At 47.0% G+C, this 25,231-nt stretch overlaps 1 protein-coding gene across 6 annotated transcripts in view; it reads right to left on the bottom strand.

Annotated features, from left to right (window-relative positions):
* GOLGB1 (golgin B1) overlaps positions 1–23,696 on the bottom strand; it is a 113,771-nt gene extending 90,075 nt beyond the window's left edge. For 3 of the 6 annotated variants that reach the window (XM_039520401.1, XM_039520400.1, XM_039520396.1), the window contains exons 1-4: positions 10,942–11,056; positions 9,299–9,395; positions 7,651–7,797; positions 6,977–7,132 (exon numbers count right to left, since the gene is read on the bottom strand). In XM_039520401.1, coding sequence (XP_039376335.1) covers positions 6,977–7,132; positions 7,651–7,797; positions 9,299–9,395; positions 10,942–10,943 — 402 coding nt within the window. In that variant the 5' untranslated portion in view covers positions 10,944–11,056. Of the gene's footprint in view, positions 1–6,976; positions 7,133–7,650; positions 7,798–9,298; positions 9,396–10,941; positions 11,057–22,403; positions 22,714–23,496 lie in introns of those variants that run through there. The other 3 variants (XM_039520397.1, XM_039520398.1, XM_039520399.1) reach the window with 3 other exon arrangements.
* Positions 23,697–25,231: the final 1,535 nt, after the last annotated feature.

Consider the following 25,231-nt stretch of genomic DNA (forward strand, 5'->3'; position numbering starts at 1 on the left):
TTGCCTGTTAGGTTCACTCCCTCTGGGGCACCTGGCATTGGCCACTGTCGGTAGACAGATACTGGGCTAGATGGACCTTTGGTCTGACCCGGTACGGCCGTTCTTATGTTCTTATCCTTTCTATACATTGATGACCAAAAGTGGACACAGTACGCCAGCTGAGGCTTACCCAACGCCAAGCAGAGCAGTAGTATCACCTCGCATGATTTGCATGCTATGCCTCGGTTAATGAAACCTAAAATTGCATTTGCTTTTCTTGTAACAGCATCACACTGTTGACTCATGTTGAGGTTGTGAACTACCACAAGTCCCAGACCCTTCCCAACAGTGCTGCTCCCAATCCAGTTATCCCCCATTCTGTATTTGTGCATTTGATGTTTTCTTCTCTAAGTGTAATACCTTACATTGGTCTTTGTTGAATTACATTTTGTTTTCTATAGCCCAGTTCTCCAATTTATTAAGATCACTCTGAATTTTAGCTCTATCCTCCAAAGTATTGGCAACCCACCCTAGATTTGTGTCACAGAATCAGAGGAAGGCAAGGGACTTCAAGAGATCTTCTAGTCCTGGCCTCAAGACAGGACTAAGTATTATCTAGTGCTTAACTACCCTGACAGTGAGGAAGTTTTTCCTAATGTCCAAACTAAACTGCCCTTGTTGCAATTTAAGCCCATTGCTTCTTGTCCTATACTCAAGGTTAAGGAGAACAATTTCTCTCCCCCCTCCTTGTAACAACTTTTCTGTACTTGAAAACTGTTATGTCCACCCTCAGTCTTCTCTTTTTCAGTCTAAACAAACCCACTTTTTTCAATCTTTCCTCATAGGCATGTTTTCTAGATGCCTTTAATAATTTTTGTTGCTCTTCTTTGGACTTTTTCCAATTTGTCTACATCTTTCCTGAAACGTGGCACCCAGAACTTGACACAATACTCCAGTTGAGGCCTAATCAGTGCAGAGTAGAGCGGAAGAATTACTTCTCATGTCTTGCTTACAATGCTCCTGCTAATACAGCCCACAATGACGTTTGCTTTTTTTTTTTTTGGCAACAGTGTTACACTGTTGACTCATTTTTAGCATGCGATCCAATATGATCCTCAGATCCCTTTCTGCAGTACTCCTTCCTAGGCAGTCATTTCCCATTTTGTATGTGTGCAACTGATTGTTCCTTCCTAAGTGGAGTACTTTGCATTTGTCCTTATTGAATTTCATCCTATTTACTTCAGACCATTTCACCAGTTTGTCCAGATCATTTTGAGTTTTAATCCTATCCTCCAAAGCACTTGCAACCCCTCCCCAGCTCTGTGCTTTTATCTAAATCATTAAGATATTGAATAGACCCGGATCCAGAAATGATCCCTGTGGGACTACCTTGATATCCTCTTCCAGGTTGTCTGTGGACCACTGATAACTACTCTCTGGGAACCAGGGTTTAAATTCTCAAGGATTATTTCCCAGAGACCCCCCATACCACTCGGGGCTCTTGGCTTCAGCCTCGCAGTGTACGGGGAGATTTTGGCAAACCAGTAAAGTACCTGAAACCACTATGGCTTATCGCATATCAGCAGTCTCAGCTTGACCAAGGCAGGAGGGGAGAGGGTTTGGGGTGTCACTGAAAGGCCAGCTTGACCCCACGTCCTACCTGATAAGAACTGTGTTGACGTTGCTGATATCCTGCTCTTCTAAAATGCATGTGTGCCCCAGGAATGTGTATTGGGGCCTCAAGGCTGCAAACTCTGGAAAAACCCACACCTGGTTAATCAATAATCAGAAGGAACTTCTAGCTTGACCATTGAAACTGCTTACTTAACAAGTTGTCTTTAAGTGCCATGTCATTCTATTACTAATGTACAGAAAAGGGGGAAAAGTTTGAGGTAGTTGGACTCTTTTGGGACTCATTTGGACTCTCCCTCTGGATACATCTTGCGGTCCCCACCAGCAGATGGAAGATTTGGCCACTGGGAGCCTGCTGCTGTGTCACTCGAGAGCCACACTCAGCTTTGGTAATTATCAAGGGTTGGGGGTGTTTTACTAACCTGTTGCGGATGTTTGTAAGTGCTTAAGACTAAGTAAAGTTTAGCTTTAAGTGAAAGCACTCTTGTGTTGTCCTGTTTGTGCCAGCCATCTATTGGTTGGATGGCCGTGTCTCCCCTGATTTATTTCCTGACACCAGCTCGCACAGAGTAAAAGTTACCAAGAGCTTTGGGTTGAAAGAACCCCAGGTAACAGCGGGAGGCGCCAGGACTCCTGCGGGTTTAAAAATATTTACCGGAACTCTCCTCTGGTGGGTTCCAGCTGAATTTAATCCCTGCTAGGAACAGTTTTCCAAACAATTATGCACCCACCATATAGTAGCTCCATCTAGGTTGTATTTCCCTAGTTTGTGTATGAGAAGGTCATGTGAGATAGTATCAAAAGCCTTACTAAAGTCAAAATATACCACATCTGCCACTTCCACCAGGCTTGCTACCCTGTGTCAAAGAAAGCTACTAGGTTGCTTTGATTTATTTGTTCTTGACAAATCCATGCTGTTACCCAGAAGCTAATAAGGTGATAGTGTCTGCAAACTGATTGCTTAATTATTTGCTCCATTATCTTTCTTGGTACTGAAGTTAAGCTGACTGGTCTGTAATTCCCTGGGTTGTTCTCATAGACTCACAGACTTTAAGGTCAGAAGGGACCATTATGATCATCTAGTCCGACCTCCTGCACAACGCAGGCCACAGAATCTCACCCATCCACTTCTATAACAAAACCCCTAGCCTATGTCTGAGTTATTCCCCTCTTTATAGATTAGCAGTATATTTGCCCTTTTCCAGTCCTCTGGAATATCACCCATCTTCCACAGAACTAAAAATTAATGGTAGCTTAGGTACAAATGATCAGCACTTGATCACATTTATAATGTGTAAATAAAATAAAGTCCAGACCAGTGTAGCAGGGTGGTCACCCCACTCCGGCTCGGAAAGGGGTAAAAGCCGGCCCTTTTAGAGATGGCTGGGGCTGAAAGCAGCCAAGGGAGGCTGATTGGGAAGGCAGCCACAGGTGTGGCCAATTAGGGTCCAGCTGGCCCTGATAAAAGGGCTGGGAGCTAGGCAAGGGGAGTCTCACTCCAGTGGTGGAGTAGGAAGGCCCTGGCTGCTGGCTAGAGAAGGGTCTCTCAAATAGAGTAGTGCTGGGGAAGGACTGGCAGAGCTAGGGAGCTCTGGCCAGGCGAGTCCCCAGGCTGAGGCTGGGCTAAAAGGGCCTGTGGTGGTACGGAGGCTGCAGTAGTGCAGCCAGGCCAGGAAAAGGCAGCAGGTCCAAGCCTCCTTGCCAATGATGAGCAGCCATTTCAGACTACAGTTTGCCCCTGAGAAAAGGGAATAGATGAAGACTGGCAGTTGGTCACTGAGGCAAGGTGAGCTTTGGGGAATTAGGGTTCCCCAGAGAGAGAAGGATCCCTTAGTGTGGGGCACTGCTGCGGTGCAGTACCCCAGAGAAGGGGCACCGTGGGCCGGGAGGGACGTGGGGCCTGAACTAAAGAGTGGTACCTGAAGAAAGGAAGAAGCAGGCAGCAGCAAGGGAGACAATGGCCTGCAGGAGGCGCTCCAAAGCTGGAAGGGCTAATTCCCAGACCAACCAGCAGGAGGCTCTGAGCCGGCGAGTGCTCTGCCATGCTGCATATGGTGGAGAATGCAGGTATAATCGGTCACCTCGGATATAGGGGGAAGGAGAAGGACTGGGAATAATTGCCTGGAGAGAACTAGAGATAGGGACGATGGATCCTGGTTACACGGAGGGGTTCTTTGCTGAGGGTTCCTGCGCCATTCCAGGGTCAGGTCCCCAGAGGAAAGGGGCAGTCTGACAGCACGAGAGGCTTGTGCATGAGGTTGGAGAGACTCACTAGAGGCATTGTGAGGTGCAGTGGGCCCTGCAGGAACAGTTGGAGAGGCTGGCAGAGGAACAATGGGCCCTGATAAAGCTCCTCAGAAGGGAGTTTCGGAGGAGCCGTGGAGAACAGTGTGAGAAGCCGCGTGCCAGGGCCAGGAGGCCTGTGGCGGAGCGCAAGGCTTGCTATGCCTGCAGGTGGTGTGAACATTTAAAAAGGGATTATCCCTACTGAGATGGGGCAGGGCACCTCACCCAGGGCAGAGAAAGGGGCAAGTCCCTAAGACAGCCCGCCTGGTAAGGAGAACCAGGGGGCGACAGACATGTTGGGCCTGTGGACGAAAAGGACACCTGCAGGGGGAATGCCCAGGCAGGTGAGCCCCAGCAAGAAGGGGGGACCTGGGACAGACTCTGAGCGGCTCAAGGCAGCAAAGGGGCAGAGAGTCTGTTTTGGCTGCCGTGTGCAGGGCCATATAAAGAAGGGGCTGCTCACGACCCCCTCATGGGAGGGTGGCTGAGGAAGAAGGGGCTGGAGGACCAAGAAGGGTCGAAGGCAAGCAGGAGGGATGCTGCAGTGATGGCAGTAGACCTGCCTAGGAGCCATCCCAGACAGATGGAAGGACACTGGGACAGAGTGGGCCCAGCAAGAGGCCGGGACTCAGACTGTCACAGAGCAGGCCTCAACATGGACCCAGACCCTCAAGGAAGAGGTGTCGGGAGACTCTGGCCTCTGTGTGCAGCTGGAGGCTGAAGAGCAGGCCTGCCGCGAAGCAGAGGTGAATGCCAAGGACATGGCCAGGGAATGGGAGGCAGTGGTAGACGAACAATAACGTCTGTGTAAGCAGCTGGCTGAAGCTGAAGAGGTGAGCACACCCCGGGGCATCCCTCTGGACTGGCGTTAACGTGACTTTGTTTATTAACAGGCCCAGATCGTGGCAGGTAGAACTCACCAGATCAAGGCTCCTTTGCACCTGCTCCCGAGACCTGCCTTTGATGAGCCAATCGTCGAGATATGGGAAAAATCTGGATCCCTCGACGTCTCAGGTAAGTGGCCGCTGGCGCCATGCATTTTGTGAACACCTTGGAGCCGAAGACAGGCTAAAGGGCAGCGCCATGAACTGGGAATGGCGTTTCCTCTGCTTCATGGTGGGCAAACACTTGTGACCCGGGAATATGGAAATGTGGAAATAAGCATCCCAGTCTCCAAGATCCAGGGAGGGGATGATGGAGGCCAGTGAAACCATGCTAAAAAAATGGTTACTCACCTTCTCGTAACTGTTGTTCAAGATGTGTTGTTCATGTCCATTCCAAGCAGGTGTGCACGCCGCTTGCATGCCAGCCAGAAGATTTTCCCTTAGCAGCGTCCATAGGGTCGGCCCAGGTGCCCCCTAGAGTGGTGCCACCATGACACCCTATATAGGGTCCTGCCAACTCTCCACCCCCTCTGTTCCTTCTTGCTGGCACTCTGACAGTGGGGCAGGAGGGTGAGTTTTGGAATGGACATGAACACCACATCTTGAAGAACAACAGTTATGAGAAGGTAACCATTTTTTCTTCGAGTGATTGTTCATGTCCATTCCAAGCAGGTGACTCAAGCCTGAATTTAGGCAGTGGCGTCGGAGTTTACTGCAGATTGGAGCACTGCACGGCCGAAGGCTGCATCGTCTGTAGCCTGATGCGTGATGACGTAATGCGACGTGAAAGTATGGATTGAAGACCATGTGGCAGCTCAGCATATTTCCTGTGTCGGGACTTGAACCAGGAATGCCGCAGAAGAGGCCTGTGCCCTTGTGGAGTGGGCTGTGATCGGCGGGGCAGGCACCTTAGCTTGATTGTAGCATTCACGGATGCAGGCCGTGATCCAGGAGGAGATACGCTGTGACGAGACAGGTAGCCCTTTCATCCTGTCGGCCACAACAACGAAAAGTTGGACTGATTTCCCGAATGGTCTGGTTCTTTCGATATAAAATGTTAATGTCCAGGGAATGCAGACTATCCTCCAGCAGGGAGCAATGTGGTTTAGGAATAGAACACAGGGAGAAAAATGTCCTGACCCCTGTGGAATTGGGAGACCACCTTAGGGAGGAACGCTGGGTGTGGCCTGAGTTGGACCCTGTCCTTGTGAAAAACAGTGTATGGAGGCTCGGACATCAATCTGCTGGCAATGCTACTACTAATGCAGCCCAGTATGCAAGTTGTGCCATTGGGTTCTAGGTGAGGGGTTAAACCTTCCCTCAGTACCAGAGGAAGTGCCTTCTGGAGACCACGGAGGGGTCGTGGATGCTTGGGTCTGCTTCAAGACCACGAGGACTGGTGTCTAGTAAGAGGGGACTGGTACTGGTGGCGTGGAGACCAGTGTCGGTACCGGGGGGACAGAGGGTGGGACAGAGAATGCTTTCACAGTGTAGGCGACCTGGATCAGTGACAAGACGGTGATCACAGAAGTATAACAACTATTAACTCAGTAATAACAATAGCTATATTGTGGGCTAATAAACTCCTCTGCCTATGACCTCAGAACCTATTTAGATCAACGTACAGTTATCTCAAAACAGGAAGCACTCTCAAATTACCATCGAATTACTAGCTGACATCTGGGTTCTTGCTCTTGCATCTCTGTCAACACTGCCTCCTCTGTTCCTATTTGATAGAAACCTATAGCTCAGATGAAAGATGCAAAGTTTTTTGGCCTAAAGAACAGATTATTCGTGTAGAAATATCAATAGGGCTCAGATAAGGCATGCAAAGGGAAGCAGGCAGGTAAGTGGCTTGCAGAGATCACAGCTAACCACTCTGAGGGCCTCCACACCATGAGGAAGCAGGCCAGACTCTGGCTCCCACAGAGTGCCCATATTCCTGTTGGAGTGTTTCTAATAGCAGGCACTGTGCCTCTAGGGGCAGGGTATTCAGAGAGAAAAAGAGGCCATTTAAAAAGAGGATCATGAATAGCAGGAGACATCAGGAACTTAATTGCTCTCCAAAAGCAAGAATACTACAATCACAGGAACCTACCCTGAGAGGAAAGGGAACCTAGCAGCTCATTGGTGTATTCCAACACCCAGATTGTCAGTACATGCTAGAGCTTTCCCTAAAGCCATATCTTTCCCACCTTCCTGTGATGCAGCTGCTCTTCTGGCAGGCTCTTTGCAGGCAACACTGACCCCTGGTCTGTCAGCTCCTCAATGCGTTTATTCAGAGCTGCCAGCTTGGCTTTGGCCTGCAGCTTCAGCTTCTTCAACTTAGCATCTGCAGCCTCTCTCTCTTCCTGTGGAAGAAAAGACACAAAGACTGTACTCAAGGTTCCATAGCACCATCCACAAGGAAATTAATTCGCCCTGAAGCCACCAGCTTGCAGTGTTAGGGAATGTCAAACAGACTTAAGTGTCTCCACATCAGAAAGGAGACCCCAAAGAAGCCAGAGACTGCACTCCACAGAAAAAAACAGTAATAGCAGCATCTCAGGGTATGTCTACATTGCAATTTCACACGTTTGGCCTGTGACAGCTGACTCCAGCTCACGGGGCTCAGGCTAAGGGGCTGGTTAATTGCCGGTATAGACATTTGGGCTTCCAGTGAAGCCTGGGCTCTAGGACCCTGCAATGTGGGAGTGTCCCAGAGCCCAGGCTCCAGCCAGAGCCCAAATGTCCACACTGCAATTAACAAGCCCCTTAGCCCAAGCCCCGTGAGTCCAAGTCAGCTGGTATGGGCCAGACCCAGGTGTCAAATTGCACTGTAGGCATACCTTCAGCCTTACTCCCAGACCCTTGGTGGAAGGAATGGTACCTTGAGTTCAACTTCTTTCTGCTGGAGCTGGGCATCTTTCTCTCGGACCAAATCTTTCAGCTGGACAGCCAGCTGCTCTGTGTGGGCCAGACGCTCCAGTATATCCTTGGGCATCTCCTCCCTGCTCTCCATTCCTGGCTCTGACACCTAGAGAAGGTCAAACAGACACTCTGAAAAAGTAACTCACTAAAACTAATTCCAAGACCACAGCATAGTGCCCAGAGGGAGACCTGAAATTCTGTATTTATGTTACAGCCTAGGCTAAATGCCTCACAAAAACTTTCCATTTAGTCTAATGAACTAGATCTGACCAGCTGAAATCAGGAGGAAAGTTCCAGATACTCTCAAAGAATATTAAAAGGAGCATCTCTGCTGTAACAGGATGTCATAACTATAAACACTGTAAAATCCCTCCTGGTCAGAGACACCAAAATCCTTTTACCTGTAAAAGGTTAAGAAGCTCAGGTAACCTGGCTGACACCTGACCCAAAGAACCAATAAGGGGATAAGATACTTTCAAATCTTGGTGGGGAGAAGGCTTTTGTTTGTGTGCTCTTTGTTTTGGGGGTTCTTCACTCTTGGGACTAAGTGGGCCCGGACATCAATCCAGGCTCTCCAAATCTTTCTGAACAAGCCTCTCATATTTCAAACTTGTAAGTAACAGCCAGGCAAGGCGTGTTAGTTTTATCTTTGTTTCCTCAACTTGTAAATGTGCCTTTTGCTAGAGGGTTTACCTCTGTTTGCTGTAACTTTGAACCTAAGGCTAGAGGGGGTTACTCTGGGCTCTTTGAATCTGATTACCCTGTAAAGTTATTTTCCATCCTGATTTTACAGAGATGATTTTTACCTTTCTTTCTTTAATTAAAAGCCTTCTTTTTAAGAACCTGATTGATTTTTCCTTGTTTTAAGATCCAAGGGGGTTGGATCTGGACTCACCAGGAATTGGTGGGGGGAAAGGAGGGGGAAATGTTTAATTTCTCCTTGTTTTAAGATCCAAGGGTTTGGATCGATGTTCACCGGGAACTTGGTGGAGAAGTCTCTCAAGGCTACCCAGGGAAGGGTTATAGTACTTGGGAGGGAGATATTCTGGGCGGGAGGTAGACAGAGTTTCCCAAATGACTCAAAGAATTTGGGTGGTGGCAGCAAAATCAGATCTAAGCTGGTAGTTAAGCTTAGAGGTTCTCATGCAGGTCCCCACATCTGTACCCTAGAGTTCAGAGTGGGGAAGGAACCTTGACACAGGACATCAGCAAACCTGAAAGACTTTACACAGCAGCGATACCACTGCTCCCTATGCAATCCACTGCTCCTACAGCCAGAGTGCAACATGAGAGCAGGTCCCCATGTGATTCAGTAGTCAGCTCTCCAAAACCCTCCCAGAAACCCCCTAGCTCGCTTCAACTCTAGCTTCTTTCCCAGCTCTCAAGTTGATCTAATAAGCTGAAGAGATCATATGGTTCTGCACTGCAGCAGCACGGAAGATGCCATAAATGCAGAGGGAGTGGCAAAGGTGGGGGCCACAAGTTTGGTGAGGTGCACGGTGACAGGAATCAGGAGATAGTTATTCACAACACTCTAGTGCCTCAGACACCCTGAACCAGCTCTGAGCAGCAACAGTGATAGTTCTGGCATGACAGAGTGTACTCACAGTGGCAGAGGACTCAACTTGTGCATCACTTCCATCCCCCGACAGCTCCTGCAGAACAGTGTTTGCTAACCCTGATAAGCGGCTCAGCATCTCAGGCCTGCAGCAAAACAGCAGCACAAAAAGAAAGACAACGACTTTAGGTAAGAGGCAAAAGAGCAAGGGAAAGCAAGTGCATCTCCCTGCTGATCTCCAGTACCATGGAACACGAAACATTTCTTCCCTGCTGATAAAGCAGAAGCCAAAGTAAAACCCAAGAAGTCAATAACTGTTATGCTGTGGCTAAGAGGGGTAATTCAGACCCTAGGTGTATAAGCAGGGGAATACAAAGCAGAAGTAGGGAGGTATTCTTTCTAATGTATAAGTGAGACAAAAAAATGAGCTACAAGAATGATGCAATATCTGAAAAACCTGACTTACAGGAGAGACTAAATAAGTGTGGGGTATGTCCATACTACAAGTGCTTCAGCTGCAGCACTGCCAGAAGCTGGCTACAGTGATCCACACATTCATGACCTCCAGGCTTGAGACCCACAGGAATGAAGCCATATACCCTGAAAAAAACTTCCACCTAGCACTAATATAGCAGCATACACATTTAGTGACTGAAGTTGTTGAGAACATTTCCTCAGTGCTCTGATCTTTACACTGACACCTCCAATAGGAACTGGTTAGTATCCCTATTCTCAGTGTGGGGAAATGACAGTGCTGCATCATTCTTATAGCCTATATAATATGCAGACCTTGCAACCATCTGCCTTTGAATAGGAAAAAATGTCACATGCATCATACTTTGGTCACAGGACACATTAGACCAGTGCGCTTCACTATTTTTGAAGTGGGGGCCACTTTGGCAAAAAACCTTCAATGTGAGAGCCACATGGGGTGGGGCTGAAGGTTCGGAGCATGAGAGGTGGCCCAGGGTAGGGCAGAGGGTGGAGTGTGGGGGTGAGGGCTCTAGAGTGAAGCTGTGGATGATGGGTTTGGGGTGTGGGGGAGGGGCTCAGGGCAGGGGCAGAGGGTTGGGATGTGGGAGGGGCATGAAGATTCTGGCTGGGAGTGCAGGCTCTGGGGTGTGGCCAGGGATGAGGAGTTTGGGGTGCAGGCAGGCTGCCCCGAGGTTGGGGCCAGAGGACTCCCCCTAGCCTTCTCCCTGCTGGCAGGCAGCACAGGAGCTCCGGGAGAAGGGGTCCTCTCTTCCCGCTGCCGGCAGGTAACGTGGGAGCTCTGGAGCCAGGGGAGAGGGCCACAGCAGCCCTGCAAGCCCCAACTTGCTCTCCTCCCCAGTTCCTGCCCACTCCCTCTCTCCTCTCCAGGTTACAACAGGCATTACGGGGTCACAATCCCCTTGCCCTTCCCAGACTGCTAAATTGGAGGAGAGTCCCAGAAGTGGTGGTTGCAGTATGGATAAGGTTGAGAACTGCTTCATTAGGCATCCATGGTGGCATCTACTGTAACAGGAGAAACATTATGGTAGGGCACATATTTGGGTGCTACAAACACAAAAACCTGGGACTGAACTCAGGTCTTGGCAAGTTTAAAGTCTTTCAAGTTCACTTTTAAAATATATATAAAATTCTTCCTGAAATCTCAGTACTTCTGTGACACCTACAAGTGAGTCACTAATATTCACAATGGTCACTTACATTTTTATTACTGAAAAAGATCAAGAGTATCTAGATGTCCCAACAAAGATTAGGGCCCTGTGGCACGAAGTGCGATGCAAACACATAGCAAAAGACAATAATTGACTCCAAATAGCTTTCAATCTAAAAAGGCAAGGTAGACAAATGGTGGAACAAAGGAAGTATCTGTTATTCCCATGTTACATATGAAGAACTGAGACACAGGAATCAAGTGCCTTGCCCAAGGTCACATAGGGAGTCTGCAGCAGAGCCAGGAACTGAACTTAGATTTCCAGAACCTCAGTCTAGTGCCTTAACCAGTATGAATGAATATTTAACTAAAACTACCAATATGTGCCTAAATTAAGGTTATGTCTACACTTAAAATGCTGCACTGCACCACTGTAGCACTTCAGTGTAGACACTCACTATAGCGATTGGAAGGGTTCTCCACCTCCCCAAAAGACAGTAGCTAAGACGACAGAAGAATTCTTCTATTAACCTAACACCATCTACACTTGGAGTTATGTCAGCTATAATTATAGGTCTGGATTTCACACTCCTAAGAGCAGAGCTATGTTGATGTATGTTTTCAGCGCAGACCAGCCCTGAATCACAGTATGATTATGTTGGTATAATTCCTGTCCTCCTCCTCCCACTGGTAGTCTCCCTTACTTGCTTTATCCCAGTTTACATTTAGACTATCAGCTCTTTGGGGCAGGGGTGATCTCTCTCTAGGTTTACCGTAAAGTGCTCAGCAGACTTCTGGGTACTTTATTATAATGAACAACATTAATCTGAGAGATTCTTGTGGATGATGAGGTATTTCTTGCTGTTTAAACTGATCATCTTCCAGGATGGCAGATTTTAGAGTTCTCTGCTGCACTCTGTGGCAGAGTGCACATATAAGAGAAGCATTCCTTTGAGATCATTTGCTAAATTCTCCACTGATATAAGCAAGTCAATGTCAACATTTATGTCAACCATTAATTTAGATCCAAAGTAGATAACCATAGCACAGAAACAGATGGCCACTGCAAAAAAGAAACATTCCCATCACCTAAAGTCTTCTGTTAATGTAGGGGTGAAGGAAAGGAGCAATTCACATGTTTTCTTATTACTGTCACATTATTACTGTTTCGAACGGTCTGATAATGCAGTTCTGGAAACATCTACTGAGTAAAGTGACCATATTTTCAAAAGAATAAAAAGGGACACTTATGGTGACATTTTTAGGGGGTTGAAATATACAAAGGACAAAGTACATTTTAAAAAAAATTCTTATGGTGTCACTACTGCCAGCTTCTTACTCAGCAATAAAGGCATATGTCTTGGACTGGAGGATTTTAACATGGGTTAAAATTTTCAAAAGTGCTTAAGTAACTTAAGACCTAAATCCAATGGGACCAAACATTTTTCTTCACTCCAAACATTATTCAAACTGAACACTCCTTTCACTGGACTTAAAATCTATCTTTTGTAGTTAATACATTTGTTTTTACTTTATCACAAACCCATGTGTGGGAGTCATAATTTGGGGCAAAAAGCTGTTGTATATGCCTTCTCCTCATTGAGGGAGGGGGCAAATTTCATGAGCTTACGCTGTACATATCTCTGTGCAGTGCAAGACTGTATAATTGTGGGTTTACACCCCAGAAGGGGGTGTGTTCTTGAGCAGCTGGGCAATTCCTTAGCTCTAGACTCCCCATGCAGAGCTGATCACAGTAGCCTACAAGTACAGCAGCTGGGTGCGTACCCTGCTTGTGTGAATACTGGTGAAAGAGCAAGTTTGGAGAACTTGGCAACTTAGCACAGCAGCACAGGGTGAGAGGGACCCCAGGCTGGTGGGTCAGGGGGACTCAGTGGTACCCCAGTTCCAAGTGGCACCCCAGGGGGAACCTGTCACAAGTAACACTGTCAACAGTACTGCAAAAAAAGGCATAAAAGTGTTCAATATATATTTCTGCTTGGTATTTGGGGAAAAAATGTGTAATCATATGAGGCAGAAACACTTTCTATTCCAATAACAACTTGGGAAGATGTTAAACAGCAGCTACTAAAACTTGACATTTTTAGATCTGCAGGTTCAGAGAACTAGCATCCAAGGATTTTTAAAAAGCTGGCTGAGGTGCTATATTTTCAATAACACTTGGAACACTGGGGAAGTTTCAGAAGACTGGGAGAAAACTAGAGATGCTCCAATAGTTAAAGAGGGTAAACAGGATGACCTGAGTGATTGATTATATGTCTGTAAACCAGACATCGATCCCAGACAAAATAATGGAACAACTAATACAAGACAGGATTATGAAAGAATTAAAGGAGGGTTATATAATTAATGCCAATCATCACAGGTTTATGAAAAATAGATGCGGTCAAACTTGAGTTTTTTTTTCTATGAGATTACAAGTTTGGCTGATAAAAGGTAAACTGTTGATATAACATACTTAGACTTCAGTAAGACTCTGACATGGTACTGCATGATATTTCTATGAAGAAACTAAAACCATACAAAATTAACATGGCTTATATTATATGTACTACAGACTGGCTGACATGTCTCCAAATGTAATTGTAAATGGGGAATCATAAATGAGTGAGTGTGTTTCTACTGAGGTCCTGCAAGGATCGATTCTTGGCCCTACACCAGAGCCATTACCAGGGCGAGTAGGACAGTCGCCCAAGACGCAAAGGCTTGGAGGTGGGAAAATGATGAAAAACAGTAGGGGGAGCAAATATGCTTGCTCATCCCGGGCACTAAAATGCTTAGTTACGGCTCTGCCCAACACTATTTAACATTTTGATCAGTGACCTGGAAGAAAACAAAGTCAGTCATCACTGATAAAGTTTGCAGATGACACAAAGATTGATGGAGTGGTAAATAATGAAGATGACAGGTTGCTGATACAGACCAGTGCAGATCACTTGGTAAACAATACAAGTTTTTAATAACAGCCAAAAGTAAATATATTCATCTAGGAAAAAAGAATGTAGGCCATACTTACAGTACTCAGAAGATGATTTGGGGGTCCTGGTGAATAAATAGCTGAACATGAGTTCCCAGTGCAACGCCATGGCCAAAACATGAGTTTTATCAGATAGCTGCATTACCTGCTATTAAATCTCTTTGACAGAAGATTGATATTCTTGTTTCATGACTGTGATCTCTTGGTTTGTAATTTCCAAGTTAAATCTCATGAGAACTTTTTTTACAAAATAGAATTCAGCTGCTTTGAGAATGTCTGTGGTTCTGGAAGGATTTAGCAAGCAGAGAACTGAGATACTGGAGAGCAATACGGAGGGTGGGGGAAAGCATTTAGGTACCATATTTGAAAGGAAAGGAAATACTTGAGATGATGGAATGCCTTTGGTATTCCAGTAGAATAGAATCATAGAAAATTAGGGCTGGAAGAGACCTCAGGAGTCATCTAGTCCAAATCCCTGCTCAAAGCAGGACCAACACCAACTAAATCATCCCAGCCAGGGCTTCATCAAGCCAGGCTTTAAAAACCTCTAAGGCTGGAGATTCCACCAACTCCCTAGGTAACCCACTCCAGCGCTTCACCACTCTCCTAGTGCAATAGTTTTTCCTAATACCCAACCTAGCCCTCCCCCACTGTAACTTGAGCTTGCTCCCCCACTCTAGCTTGCTTCTTCCTTGCATATATAAACCTGCCCCTGGAAATTTCCACCACTTGCATCTGAAGAAGTGGGTATTCACCCACGAAAGCTCATGCTGCAGAACGTCTGTTAGTCTATAAGGTGCCACAGGATTCTTTGTTGCTTTTTGAGACCATTGCTTCTTGTTCTGTCATCACTGAGAACAGATGAGCTCCATCCTCTTTGGAACCTCCACTTCAGGTAGTGGAAGACTGCTATCAAATCCCAACACACACACACACACACACACACACACCTCTTCTGAAGACTAAATAACCCTGGTTCCCTCAGCTTCTCCTCATAAGCCATGTGCTCCAGCCCCCTAATCATTTTCGTTGCCCTCCGCTGGACTCTCTCCAATTTGTCCACATCCTTTCTGTAGTGGGGGGCCCAAAACTGGATGCAATACTCCAGATGTGGCTTCAGCAGTGCTGAATAGAGGGGAATAATCACTTCCTTCGATCTGCTGGCAATGCTCCTGCTAATGCAGCCCAATATGTCATTAGCCTTCTTGGTAAGAAGGGCACATTGTTGACCCACATCCAGCTTCTTGCCCACTGTAATCCCCATGTCCTTTTCTACAGAACTGCCACTTAGCCAGTTGGTCCCCAGCCTGTAGCAGTGCATGGGATTCTTCCGTCCCAAGTGCAGGACTTTTGTCCTTGTTGAACCTCATCAGATTTCTTTTGGTCCAATCCTCCAATTTGTCTAGGTCACTCTGAACCCTATCCCTACCCTCAAGCATATCTACCTCTCTCGCCAGCTTAGTATCATCCAAGAACTTGCTGAGGGTGCAATCCATCCCATCATCCAGATCATTAATGAAAATGTTGAATAAAACCAGCCCCAGGATCAACCTCCACTTGATACCAGCTGCCAACTAGACATGGAGCCGTTGATCACTACCCATTGAGTCCAACAATCTAGCCAGCTTTCTATCCACCTGATAGTCCATTCATCCAAACATACTTTTTAAGTTGCTGGCAAGAATACTGTGGGAGACTATACCAAAAGCTTTGCTAAAGTCAAGCTATATCATGTCCACTGCTCTCCCCATATCCACTGAGCTAGTTAGCTCATCATAGAAGGCAATCAGGTTGGTGAGGCATGGCTTGCCCTTGGCGAATCCATGTTGACTGTTCCTGATCATCTTTTTCTCCTCCAAGTGCTTAAAAAATAAGAGTGAAGTGTTTTAATTTAACCTGTTAAATAGAAGGAGCAAATGGAGAGAACAGGAACTCTCACACACACACTTTCAAAGTGGAAGTTATTGAGAACTTAAGGAGGTGTGTAAGTTTTATTTGAGTTACTTTTTCTATGACTCTAATAATCATTGCTTAATAAATGGATAGCTGGCAGATATTCAGATACAATGCCCTCACATGCACTGGATTTGATGCATGTTTTTAATGGAGGGCAAGGTGCTAGTTTACCACAAATGCATAGTAGTTAGGCCTTTGCTTGAGATTACTGGTATTACAGAAGCACCTAGAGGCCTCAATATGCAAGGTACTGCATAGATGTGAAGTAAGAGGATTGGCACAAAAACTAAGAGTTTATTATTTAGGTTTAAGGCAAGACACAATTGGTGGATGATAAACAGACTGAAGGAAGGGGGAAAAGAAAGATAAGGCAACAGTGAAACAATCAAGTTATAGATTTTCTTAGATTCATAAATTCCAAGGCCAAAAGGGACCATTGTGATCATCTCATCTGACTTCCTGCATAACACAGGCCAGAGAACTTCCCCAAAATAATTTCTAGAGCACGTGTTTTAGACAAACATCCAATTATAATTTTTAAATTGTCAGTGATGGATAATCCACTCTAACTCTTGGTAAATTGTTCCAATGGTTAGTCTCACCATTAAAAATTTACACCTTATTTCCAGTCTGAATTGGTCTAGCTTCAACTTCCAGATACAGGATCATGCTATACCTTTCTCTGCTAAACTGAAGACCCCATTATTAAATATTTGTTCCCCAGGTAGATACATACAGACTGTAAGCAAGTCACCCCTTAATCTTCTGTTTAGCTTAACAAAGAGATTGAGCTCTTTGAATCTTTCACTATAAAGGCAGGTTTTCTAATCCTTTAATCATTTTTGTGGCTCTTCTCTGACCCCTCTCCAATTTATCAACATCCTTTTGAATTGTGGGCACCAGGATTTATCACACAGGATTCCAGCAGCAGTTATGCCAGTGCCAAATACAGAGGTAAAATAACTGCTCTATACTCCTGCTAAAGAGTTTCCTTTTTATGCATCGCATTAGCCCATTGTGACCACAACATTGCAATGGGAGGTAATGTTCAGCTGATTATCCACCAGGATACCATAATGTTTTTCAGCCACTGCTTTCCAGGAGTCCCCTATCCTGTAAGTATGGCCAACATTCTGTTCTTAGACGTACACATTTACAGTTAGCTGTATTAAAAACACACATTGTTTGCTTGCTCCCAGTTTTCCAAGCAAGCTAGATTTCTTTGAATCAGTCCTCTTCATTATTTATCATTTCCCTAATTTGTGTCCTCTGCAAACTTTAATCAGCTATGATTTTATGTTTTCTTCCAGATCACTGATAAAAATGTTTAAAAGCACAAGGCCAAGAACCGATCCACATGGGACCCCACTCAGAACATACCTGCTTAATAATTCTCCATCTACAATTACATTTTGAGACCTATCAGTTAGTCAGTTTTTAATCCATTTAATGTGTGCCATGTTCATTTTATATCATTCTTTTTTTTTTTTTTAAATCAAAATATTGTGCAATATCAAGTCAAGGTTGAACAGTAGTTGCAGCTCACCATCTACCTAGCCAGTGTGATCTCATGATTGCCCTGTCAATAACATGCCCTTTTTGGGAAGATTATGAGACGTGATGGGAAGGCAATTCTTACATCATCTGGAGCCCTGAGATTTCCTTGACCTGCCTCAATACAAAGTCCAGTTTAGGTTCAATATTGAAACTGCACTTTACCACTGGTTGTAATTCTCTTCTTATGATGGGCAAACATTAGGCATCCCCAATAAGCCTGCAAGGCCCGTAAGTAATCTTTGATATGTTGAACCAGGAGGTATTATTAACCTGACTGTAAACCCTGACTGATGTAAGCAAGATGATACTTGAGTGGTTCCATTCCTACCTTTCACAGTGCACTGGGTGGTGTATAACTGCTCATTGCCACAGATAATCTTCTCACATAGGGTTCTGCGGGGTTTTAATCTATCATCTGTCCTGTTCAAAACTTGTGAGGTTGCTCGGAAGAGACAATTAGCGGGTTGGGAAATGGTACCATCAGTGTGTGGATGATTCTCAGCCCTAGGTCTTTCACCAAATTTGGGCAGTACAGCACTTCTGTTTTTCCCGTGCTTCTCCTATCTTGAGCTGCAGCAAGCTCACTCATCTAAACCCTAATCTAGATAAGAAACAGGAAATGCTAGTTGTTTGGTGCAAGCACCTAGATCATAGATGATTAGGGTTGGAAGGGACCTCAGAAGGTCATCTAGTCCAACCCGCTGCTCAAAGCAGGACTGATCCCCAGACAGATTTTTACCCCAGTTCCCTAAATGGCCCCCTCAAGGATTGAACTCACAACCTTTGGTTTAGCAGGCCAATGCTCAAACCACTGAACTATCCCTCCCCTAAGATAACTTAGTGGGGATGCAAGCCCCAATGACTGTGGCCACCATCTGTCTAAGATTCATAATCTGAGGGATATTTCTGGATCCTCCTGCTACTTCTCCAGTCTCTAGTGGCATTAGTCAGAAGCTTCCTTTTTTATACAAAAATTCCAATCAGTTACCTCAACTACAGACCCAACCTCATTTATCCCTGCATTTGGATCCCTGGAATGGACTCCACATGGAGCTACCCTTAAAAATCACTCCAAAAACACTCATATGACAACAGTCCTCTGAAGTTTGCACTAATTTCATACTTACTTGTGACTATAGTTCACAGAAGTGATATACAAGACTTGCCTAACGCCTCAGAGCCAAGGACGTGTTGGTTGGCGAGATAAATTACCTTCTCCTTACATAGTCTCCATACACAAAAGCACCTTACAACACACAGCACAGTGAAGAGAGGAGAATGTTGCCCTACCAGGATAACAATGAATACAATATATTTGTATTTGGTATCCAATTCTATTACTGTGATTATTTTCAGTTAGGGCCCTACTAATTACACAGCCATGGAAAATGTGTTACAGACTGTGAAATCAGCCTCTCTCTGTGAAATCTCACCTCCCCTGCTGCTGGGCCAGGGGCTCCTAGCTGCTAGTCCAGACACACTAGAGAGAGACAAGAGTTGTGTTTCCACTGCATGGCCACTCTTGGTGGGGAGATCAGACCGACCTCCAGAGGCAGCGCAGAACAATCCAGGAATCAGACAATCCAGGAAGTTTTGGAAAGTGTAGGGGACAATTTCCTGGCCCAAGTGCTGGAGGAACCGACCAGGGGCAGAGCTCTTCTTGACCTGCTGCTCACAAACAGAGAAGAGTTAGTAGGGGAAGCAAAAGTGGATGGGAACCTGGGAGGCAGTGACCATAAAATGGTTGAGTTCAGGATCCTGACACAAGGAAGAAAGGAGAGCAGCAGAATACGGACCCTGGACTTCAGAAAAGCAGACTTTGACTCCCTCAGGGAACTGATGGGCAGGATCCCCTGGGAAAAGAACATGAGGGGGAAAAGGAGTTCAGGAGAGCTGGCTGTATTTTAAAGAATACTTATTGAGGTTGCAGGAAAAAAACATCCCGATGTGTAGAAAGAATAGTAAGACAAGCTGGTCACCTGCCATATTTAACAGTGAAATCCTTGCTGATCTTAAATGCAAAAAAGAAGCTTACAAGAAGTGGAAGATTGGACAAATGACCAGGGAGGAGTATAAAAATATTGCTCAGGCATGCAGGAGTGAAATCAGGAAGGCCAAATCACACTTGGAGTTGCAACTAGCAAGAGATGTTAGGAGTAACAAGAAGGGTTTCTTCAGGTATGTTAGCAACAAGAAGAAAGTCAAGGAAAGGGTGGGCCCCTTACTGAATGAGGGAGGCAACCTAGTGACAGAGGATGTGGAAAAAGCTAATGTACTCAATGATTTTTTTGCCTCTGTCTTCACAAACAAGGTCAGCTCCCAGACTGCTGCACTGGGCAGCACAGTAAGGGGAGAAGGTGATCAGCCCTCTGTGGAGAAAGAAGTGGTTCGGGTCTATTTATAAAAACTGGACGAGCACAAGTCCATGAGGTCAGATGCGCTGCATCCGAGGGTGTTAAAGGAGTTGGTGGATGTGATTTCAAAGATAATGGCCAATGGGTCCGCAAACTCATGGCAATCGGGGGAGGTCCCGGATGACTGGAAAAAGGCTAATGTAGTGCCCATCTTTAAAAAAAGTGAAGAAGGAGGATCTGGGAAACTACAGGCCAGTCAGCCTCACCTCAGTCCCTGGAAAAATCATGGAGCAGGTCCTCAAGGAATCAATTCTGAAGCACTTAGAGGAGGGGAAAGTGATCAGGAACAGTCAGCATGGATTCACCAAGGGCAAGTCATGCCTGACTAATCTAATTTCCTTCTATGATGAGATAACCGGCTCTGTGGATGAGGGGAAAGCACTGGATGTGCTATTTCTGGACTTTAGCAAAGCTTTTGATACAGTCTCCCACAGTATTCTTGCCAGCAAGTTAAAGAAGTATGGGCTGGATGAATGGACGGTAAGGTGGATAGAAAACTGGCTAGATGGTCGGGCTCAACAGGTAGTGATCAATGGTTCCATGTCTAGCTGGCAGCCGGTATCAAGTGGAGTGCCCCAAGGGTCGGTGCTGGGGCCGGTTTTATTCAATATCTTCATTAACGATCTAGAGGATGGTGTGGACTGGACCCTTAGCAAGTTTGCAGATGACACTAAACTCGGAGGAGTGGTTGATACGCTGGAAGGTAGGGATAGGATACAGAGGGATCTAGACAAATTAGAGGATTGGGCCAAAAGAAACATGATGAGGTTCAACAAGGACAAGTGCAGAGTCCTGAAGAATCCCATGCACTGCTACAGACTAGGGACCGAATGGCTGGGCAGCAGTTCTGCAGAAAAGGACCTAGGGGTTACGGTGGACGAAAAGCTGAATACGAGTCAACAGTGTGCCCTTGTTGCCAAGAAGACTAATGGCATTTTGGGTTGTATAAGTAGAGGCATTTCCAGCAGATCGAGGGATGTGATTATTCCCCTCTATTCAGCACTGGTGAGGCCTCATTTGGAGTACTGTGTCCAGTTTTGGGCCCCACACTACAAGAAGGATGTGGATAAATTGGAGAGAGTCCAGCGGAGGGCAACAAAAATGATTAGGAGGCTGGAGCACATGACTTATGAGGAGAGGCTGAGGGAACTGGGATTGTTTAGTCTGCAGAAGAGACGAATGAGGGGGGATTTGAGAGCTGCTTTCAACTACCTGAAAGGGGGTTCCAAAGAGGATGGAGCTTGGCTGTTCTCAATGGTGGCAGATGACAGAACAAGGAGCAATGGTCTCAAGTTGCAGCGGGGGAGGTCTAGGTTGGATATTAGGAAAAACTTTTTCACTCTGAGAGTGGTGAAGCACTGGAATGGGTTACCTAGGGAGGTGGTGGAATCTCCTTCCTTAGAGGTTTTCAAGGTCAGGCTTGACAAAGCCCTGGCTGGGATGATTTAGTTGGGAACTGGTCCTGCTTTGAGCAGGGGGCTGGACTAGATGACCTCCTGAGGTCCCTTCCAACCCTGATATTCTATGATTCATCCAAGTTTGTATTATATATCTGCCCATCTTTGTAATAGCTGACATATCCCTCCATTAAGTGACAGCAGTATTTCTCTTTTCCTGAGGACAAGAAGCAAACATCATTTTACTCCCTTTTTTAACAAATATATGAAGTATGAATATGAGGGAACTATCACTGTGACCAGGTCTAAGTCTGATAGATTCTTATGCTATCTTCTGTCAGTCACAAATGGAAGTGAGCATTTTCTGCCATTGTCACTATATAGGTGTCTAAGCGCTGTGTGGAATCCACTAGGATTTTCAGGCTAAGAACTGATTCAACAAAATGAGAGCAGATGCCTTTGAGGATTAGATTGTTAGGAAGAAGGAAGTAATATGAAAAACTCTTCCCACCAGCATCGCCTTACATCTTTTGTCTGGGTTCAACATTTCAGGTTTTATCAGTTCAGAGGAAGGCAGCATGCACTTTGGGGGGGTGGGGGGTTAACAACATTCTTGTAAATGATAGGTGCAAAGCTCATCCCTGTGTCTAGGGTTGGTGTGAGTGCAGCAAAAGGTGAAGGTTCCAAAGAGACAAAAAAAATTCTTCCTCTGGAACTAAATTCTCTTAATTGCTTCTAATTATAGCACTTGCAGCTTCAGCTGAACACAGCAGGAGATTTTATTTAGATTAATTTTGACTATATTGGAATTATAGTAATTTCAAAATGAAATTTGGCTGCTAGAAAAGTCTCTCTCTAAACTCTGAGGTCAAAGGTTCTCAGACTTTATCATAGCACATACCACAGTTTAACAGATTACTTGTGACTCAACACTTCCCTTCCCATTCACGATTTTATAACATCTAAAGCAATTGTTTACACAGTGACAGTAAGAGAATGTGTGATTTAAAAAACAGGAGTACTTGTGGCACCTTAGAGACTAACAAATTTATTTTAGCATTAGTCTCTAAGGTGCCACAAGTACTCCTGTTCTTTTTGCGGATACAGACCAACAGGGCTGCTACTCTGAAACCTGTGATTTAAAAGTGGTGCTTAGATTAGCTTTTTTCAATGAAAGCAAAACAATTGCCTACTTTTGCTCTTCCTTTCACGCCTCATGACCCATGCCAAACTTTGCCACTCTCTCCTTTTGGACCCCTCCGTTCAAACACTATTTCCTGCTACTCAGTTCCCTTCCCCCTTGCAGAGGGGCAGTTCGTGTCGCTGAAAGCCGCTCCTGTTTATTCTCCTAGGCGGCAGCGAGCCCGCGGCTCCTCCTCTCTAGATACTTTTTACACGCCTTCAGGCTCTTCCCTGCCGTGAAGCGAGAAGCAGCAGCGCCCTGGGATCAGGCAGCGCCCCGCGGGCTCTCAGGGAACCGGAAACACGGGGGGGACAAAGGTCATTATTTCAGCAGCGACCCAGAGCTGATTGGGGAAACGGTTCCTATTGGGAAGTGAGGAAGAGACAGCAGCGCGGGCCCGGAGCAGGGCTCCCCCTCGGCCGGGCGGCGGGGACCCGGAGCAGCCACGCATCAGGGGGTGGTGGCCCGGAGCACCGCCTCAGCCGGGCACCTGGTACCCGGAGCAGCCACGCATCAGGGGGTGCGGGCCCGGAGCAGGGCTCCCCCTCGGCCGGGCGGCGGGGACCCGGAGCAGCCACGCATCAGGGGGTGCGGGCCCGGAGCAGCGCCTCAGCCGGGCACCTGGGACCCGGAGCAGCCACGCATCGGGGGGTGCGGGCCCGGAGCAGGGCTCCCCCTCGGCCGGGCGGCGGGGACCCGGAGCAGCCACGCATCAGGGGGTGGTGGCCCGGAGCACCGCCTCAGCCGGGCACCTGGTACCCGGAGCAGCCACGCATCAGGGGGTGGGGGCCCGGAGCAGGGCTCCCCCTCAGCCGGGCGGCGGGGACCCGGAGCAGCCACGCATCAGGGGGTGCGGGCCCGGAGCAGCGCCGCAGCCGGGCACCAGGGACCCGGAGCAGCCACGCAGCGGGGGGTGGGGGCCCGGAGCAGGGCTCCCCCTCAGCCGGGCGGCGGGGACCCGGAGCAGCCACGCATCAGGGGGTGGTGGCCCGGAGCAGCGCCTCAGCCGGGCACCCGGGACCCGGAGCAGGCTCCTCTCACTGGCGGGCCTCGGGGCCCGCCTGAGGTCGGACTCGCTGCTCAGGGGCCCGCCCGCCACTCACCTGCGCCGGGAGCCCGGTCTCCCCCGCGTTCACCCGACTCCGGTAGCGCCCCCAGTTCCGACCTTCGGTGCCAAGCGCCACCCCCAGCCACATCAGCACCGGAACACACCACAGCTACTTCCGGCGTCACCTCTCCTCCCGCCTCCGAATTGGACTAGCCAGCCACCCGCACAGAGCGATGGACATAGCCACCTGCCAGTCACAATGAGGCGTTTGAGCCGTTGCTAGGGTTACAGTTACACGAGGCATGAAACCGCCAATCACAAGAGGGATTAAGGGGATCCGCCCAATAACAACACAGCAGCCAATCAGCAGACATAGCTGGTTCGGTCTGAAAGTCAGGCTGGCCGCGGGCGGAGTTAAACGTCAAACACAGCTGAGGTAGGTGTGTGGGGCCGGGACCTGTTACAGGTGTCGCGTCAGGCTGGGCGCTGAGTGCCACGTGCCACACCCCTGGTCAAATGGCAGGTAAAGTCCCAATAGGCCGGTTCTGGGGCACAGCCACGAGCGGGGATGGACCCCATGCTCAGCACATCACCCTGGTGCTGGCATAGGCCTGTTGGGGACGGATGGCACCAGAAGCCAAAGCAGAGTTGCTCAAGGGGGACTTGACAGTGGGTAACCATTTGCCAGGGGGCCTGAAAAAACAACAACACGTCAAGTACACACTGAAACACAGCTTGAAGTAGTGCAGCTTTGATGCTGGGAGTCATCAGCAATGGGTCACTGTGGCGAGCAGCAGTCAACAGTTCAGTTACTCGGTTCGAGGTTAATGGCCGTATGGATCTTGAGGCACAAAGGATGAGTCATAAACAGCAGAAGATTCAGTGGGCAGAGACTAATTCCTTCCTCAATATTGAACTACGTATGCATTCAGTGTGGAAAGGACTGCCATTCATCCATTGGCCTTTTTAACCACACACACTCACAAGCTGTAATACTGTTGTCGGTGTCCTCTTTGGTCTCGAAAGACAACAACATAAGGATAAAAGCCAGTCAGTGCATAGAGCTTGGCACATCCTCCAGAAAATAAAGTCAGCACTACAAACTGTTACTATTGGAAGGTTTGGGACTGTGGGGACCTAGTAGGGTCTATAGGGCTGGATTAGTGGGGATAAAGGGAGGGACAAGGGGAATCAGTGAGGGTTAGGGTTAGGAAGCCTGTTCCGGTACTAACATAAGAACGGCCGTACTGGGTCAGACCAAAGGTCCATCTAGCCCAGTATCCTGTGTACCGACAGTGGCCAATGCCAGATGCCCCAGAGGAAGTGAACCTAACAGGTAATGATCAAGTGATCGCCTGCCATTCACCTCCACCCTCTGACAAACAGAGGCTAGGGACACCATTCCTTACCCATCTTGGCTAATAGCCCTTAATGAACTTAATCTCCATTAATTTATCCAGTTCTCTTTTAAATCCTGTTATAGTCCTAGCCTTCACAACCTCCTCAGGCAAGGAGTTCCACAAGTTGGAACTTCCTTGTATTTGTTTTAAGCCTGCTGCCCATTAATTTCATTTGGTGGCCCCTAGTTCTTATATTATGGGAACAAGTAAATAACTTTTTCCTTATTTACTTTCTCCACATCACCCATGATTTTATATACCTCTATCATATCCCCCCTTAGTCTTCTCTTTTCCAGGCTGAAAAGTCCTAGCCTCTTTAATCTCTCCTCATATGGGACCCATTTCAAACCCCTAATCATTTTCGTTGCCCTTCTGTGAACCTTTTCTAAT

This window comes from Mauremys reevesii, linkage group 1 (assembly GCF_016161935.1).
Source record: "Mauremys reevesii isolate NIE-2019 linkage group 1, ASM1616193v1, whole genome shotgun sequence".
NCBI classification, from domain to species: domain Eukaryota; kingdom Metazoa; phylum Chordata; order Testudines; family Geoemydidae; genus Mauremys; species Mauremys reevesii.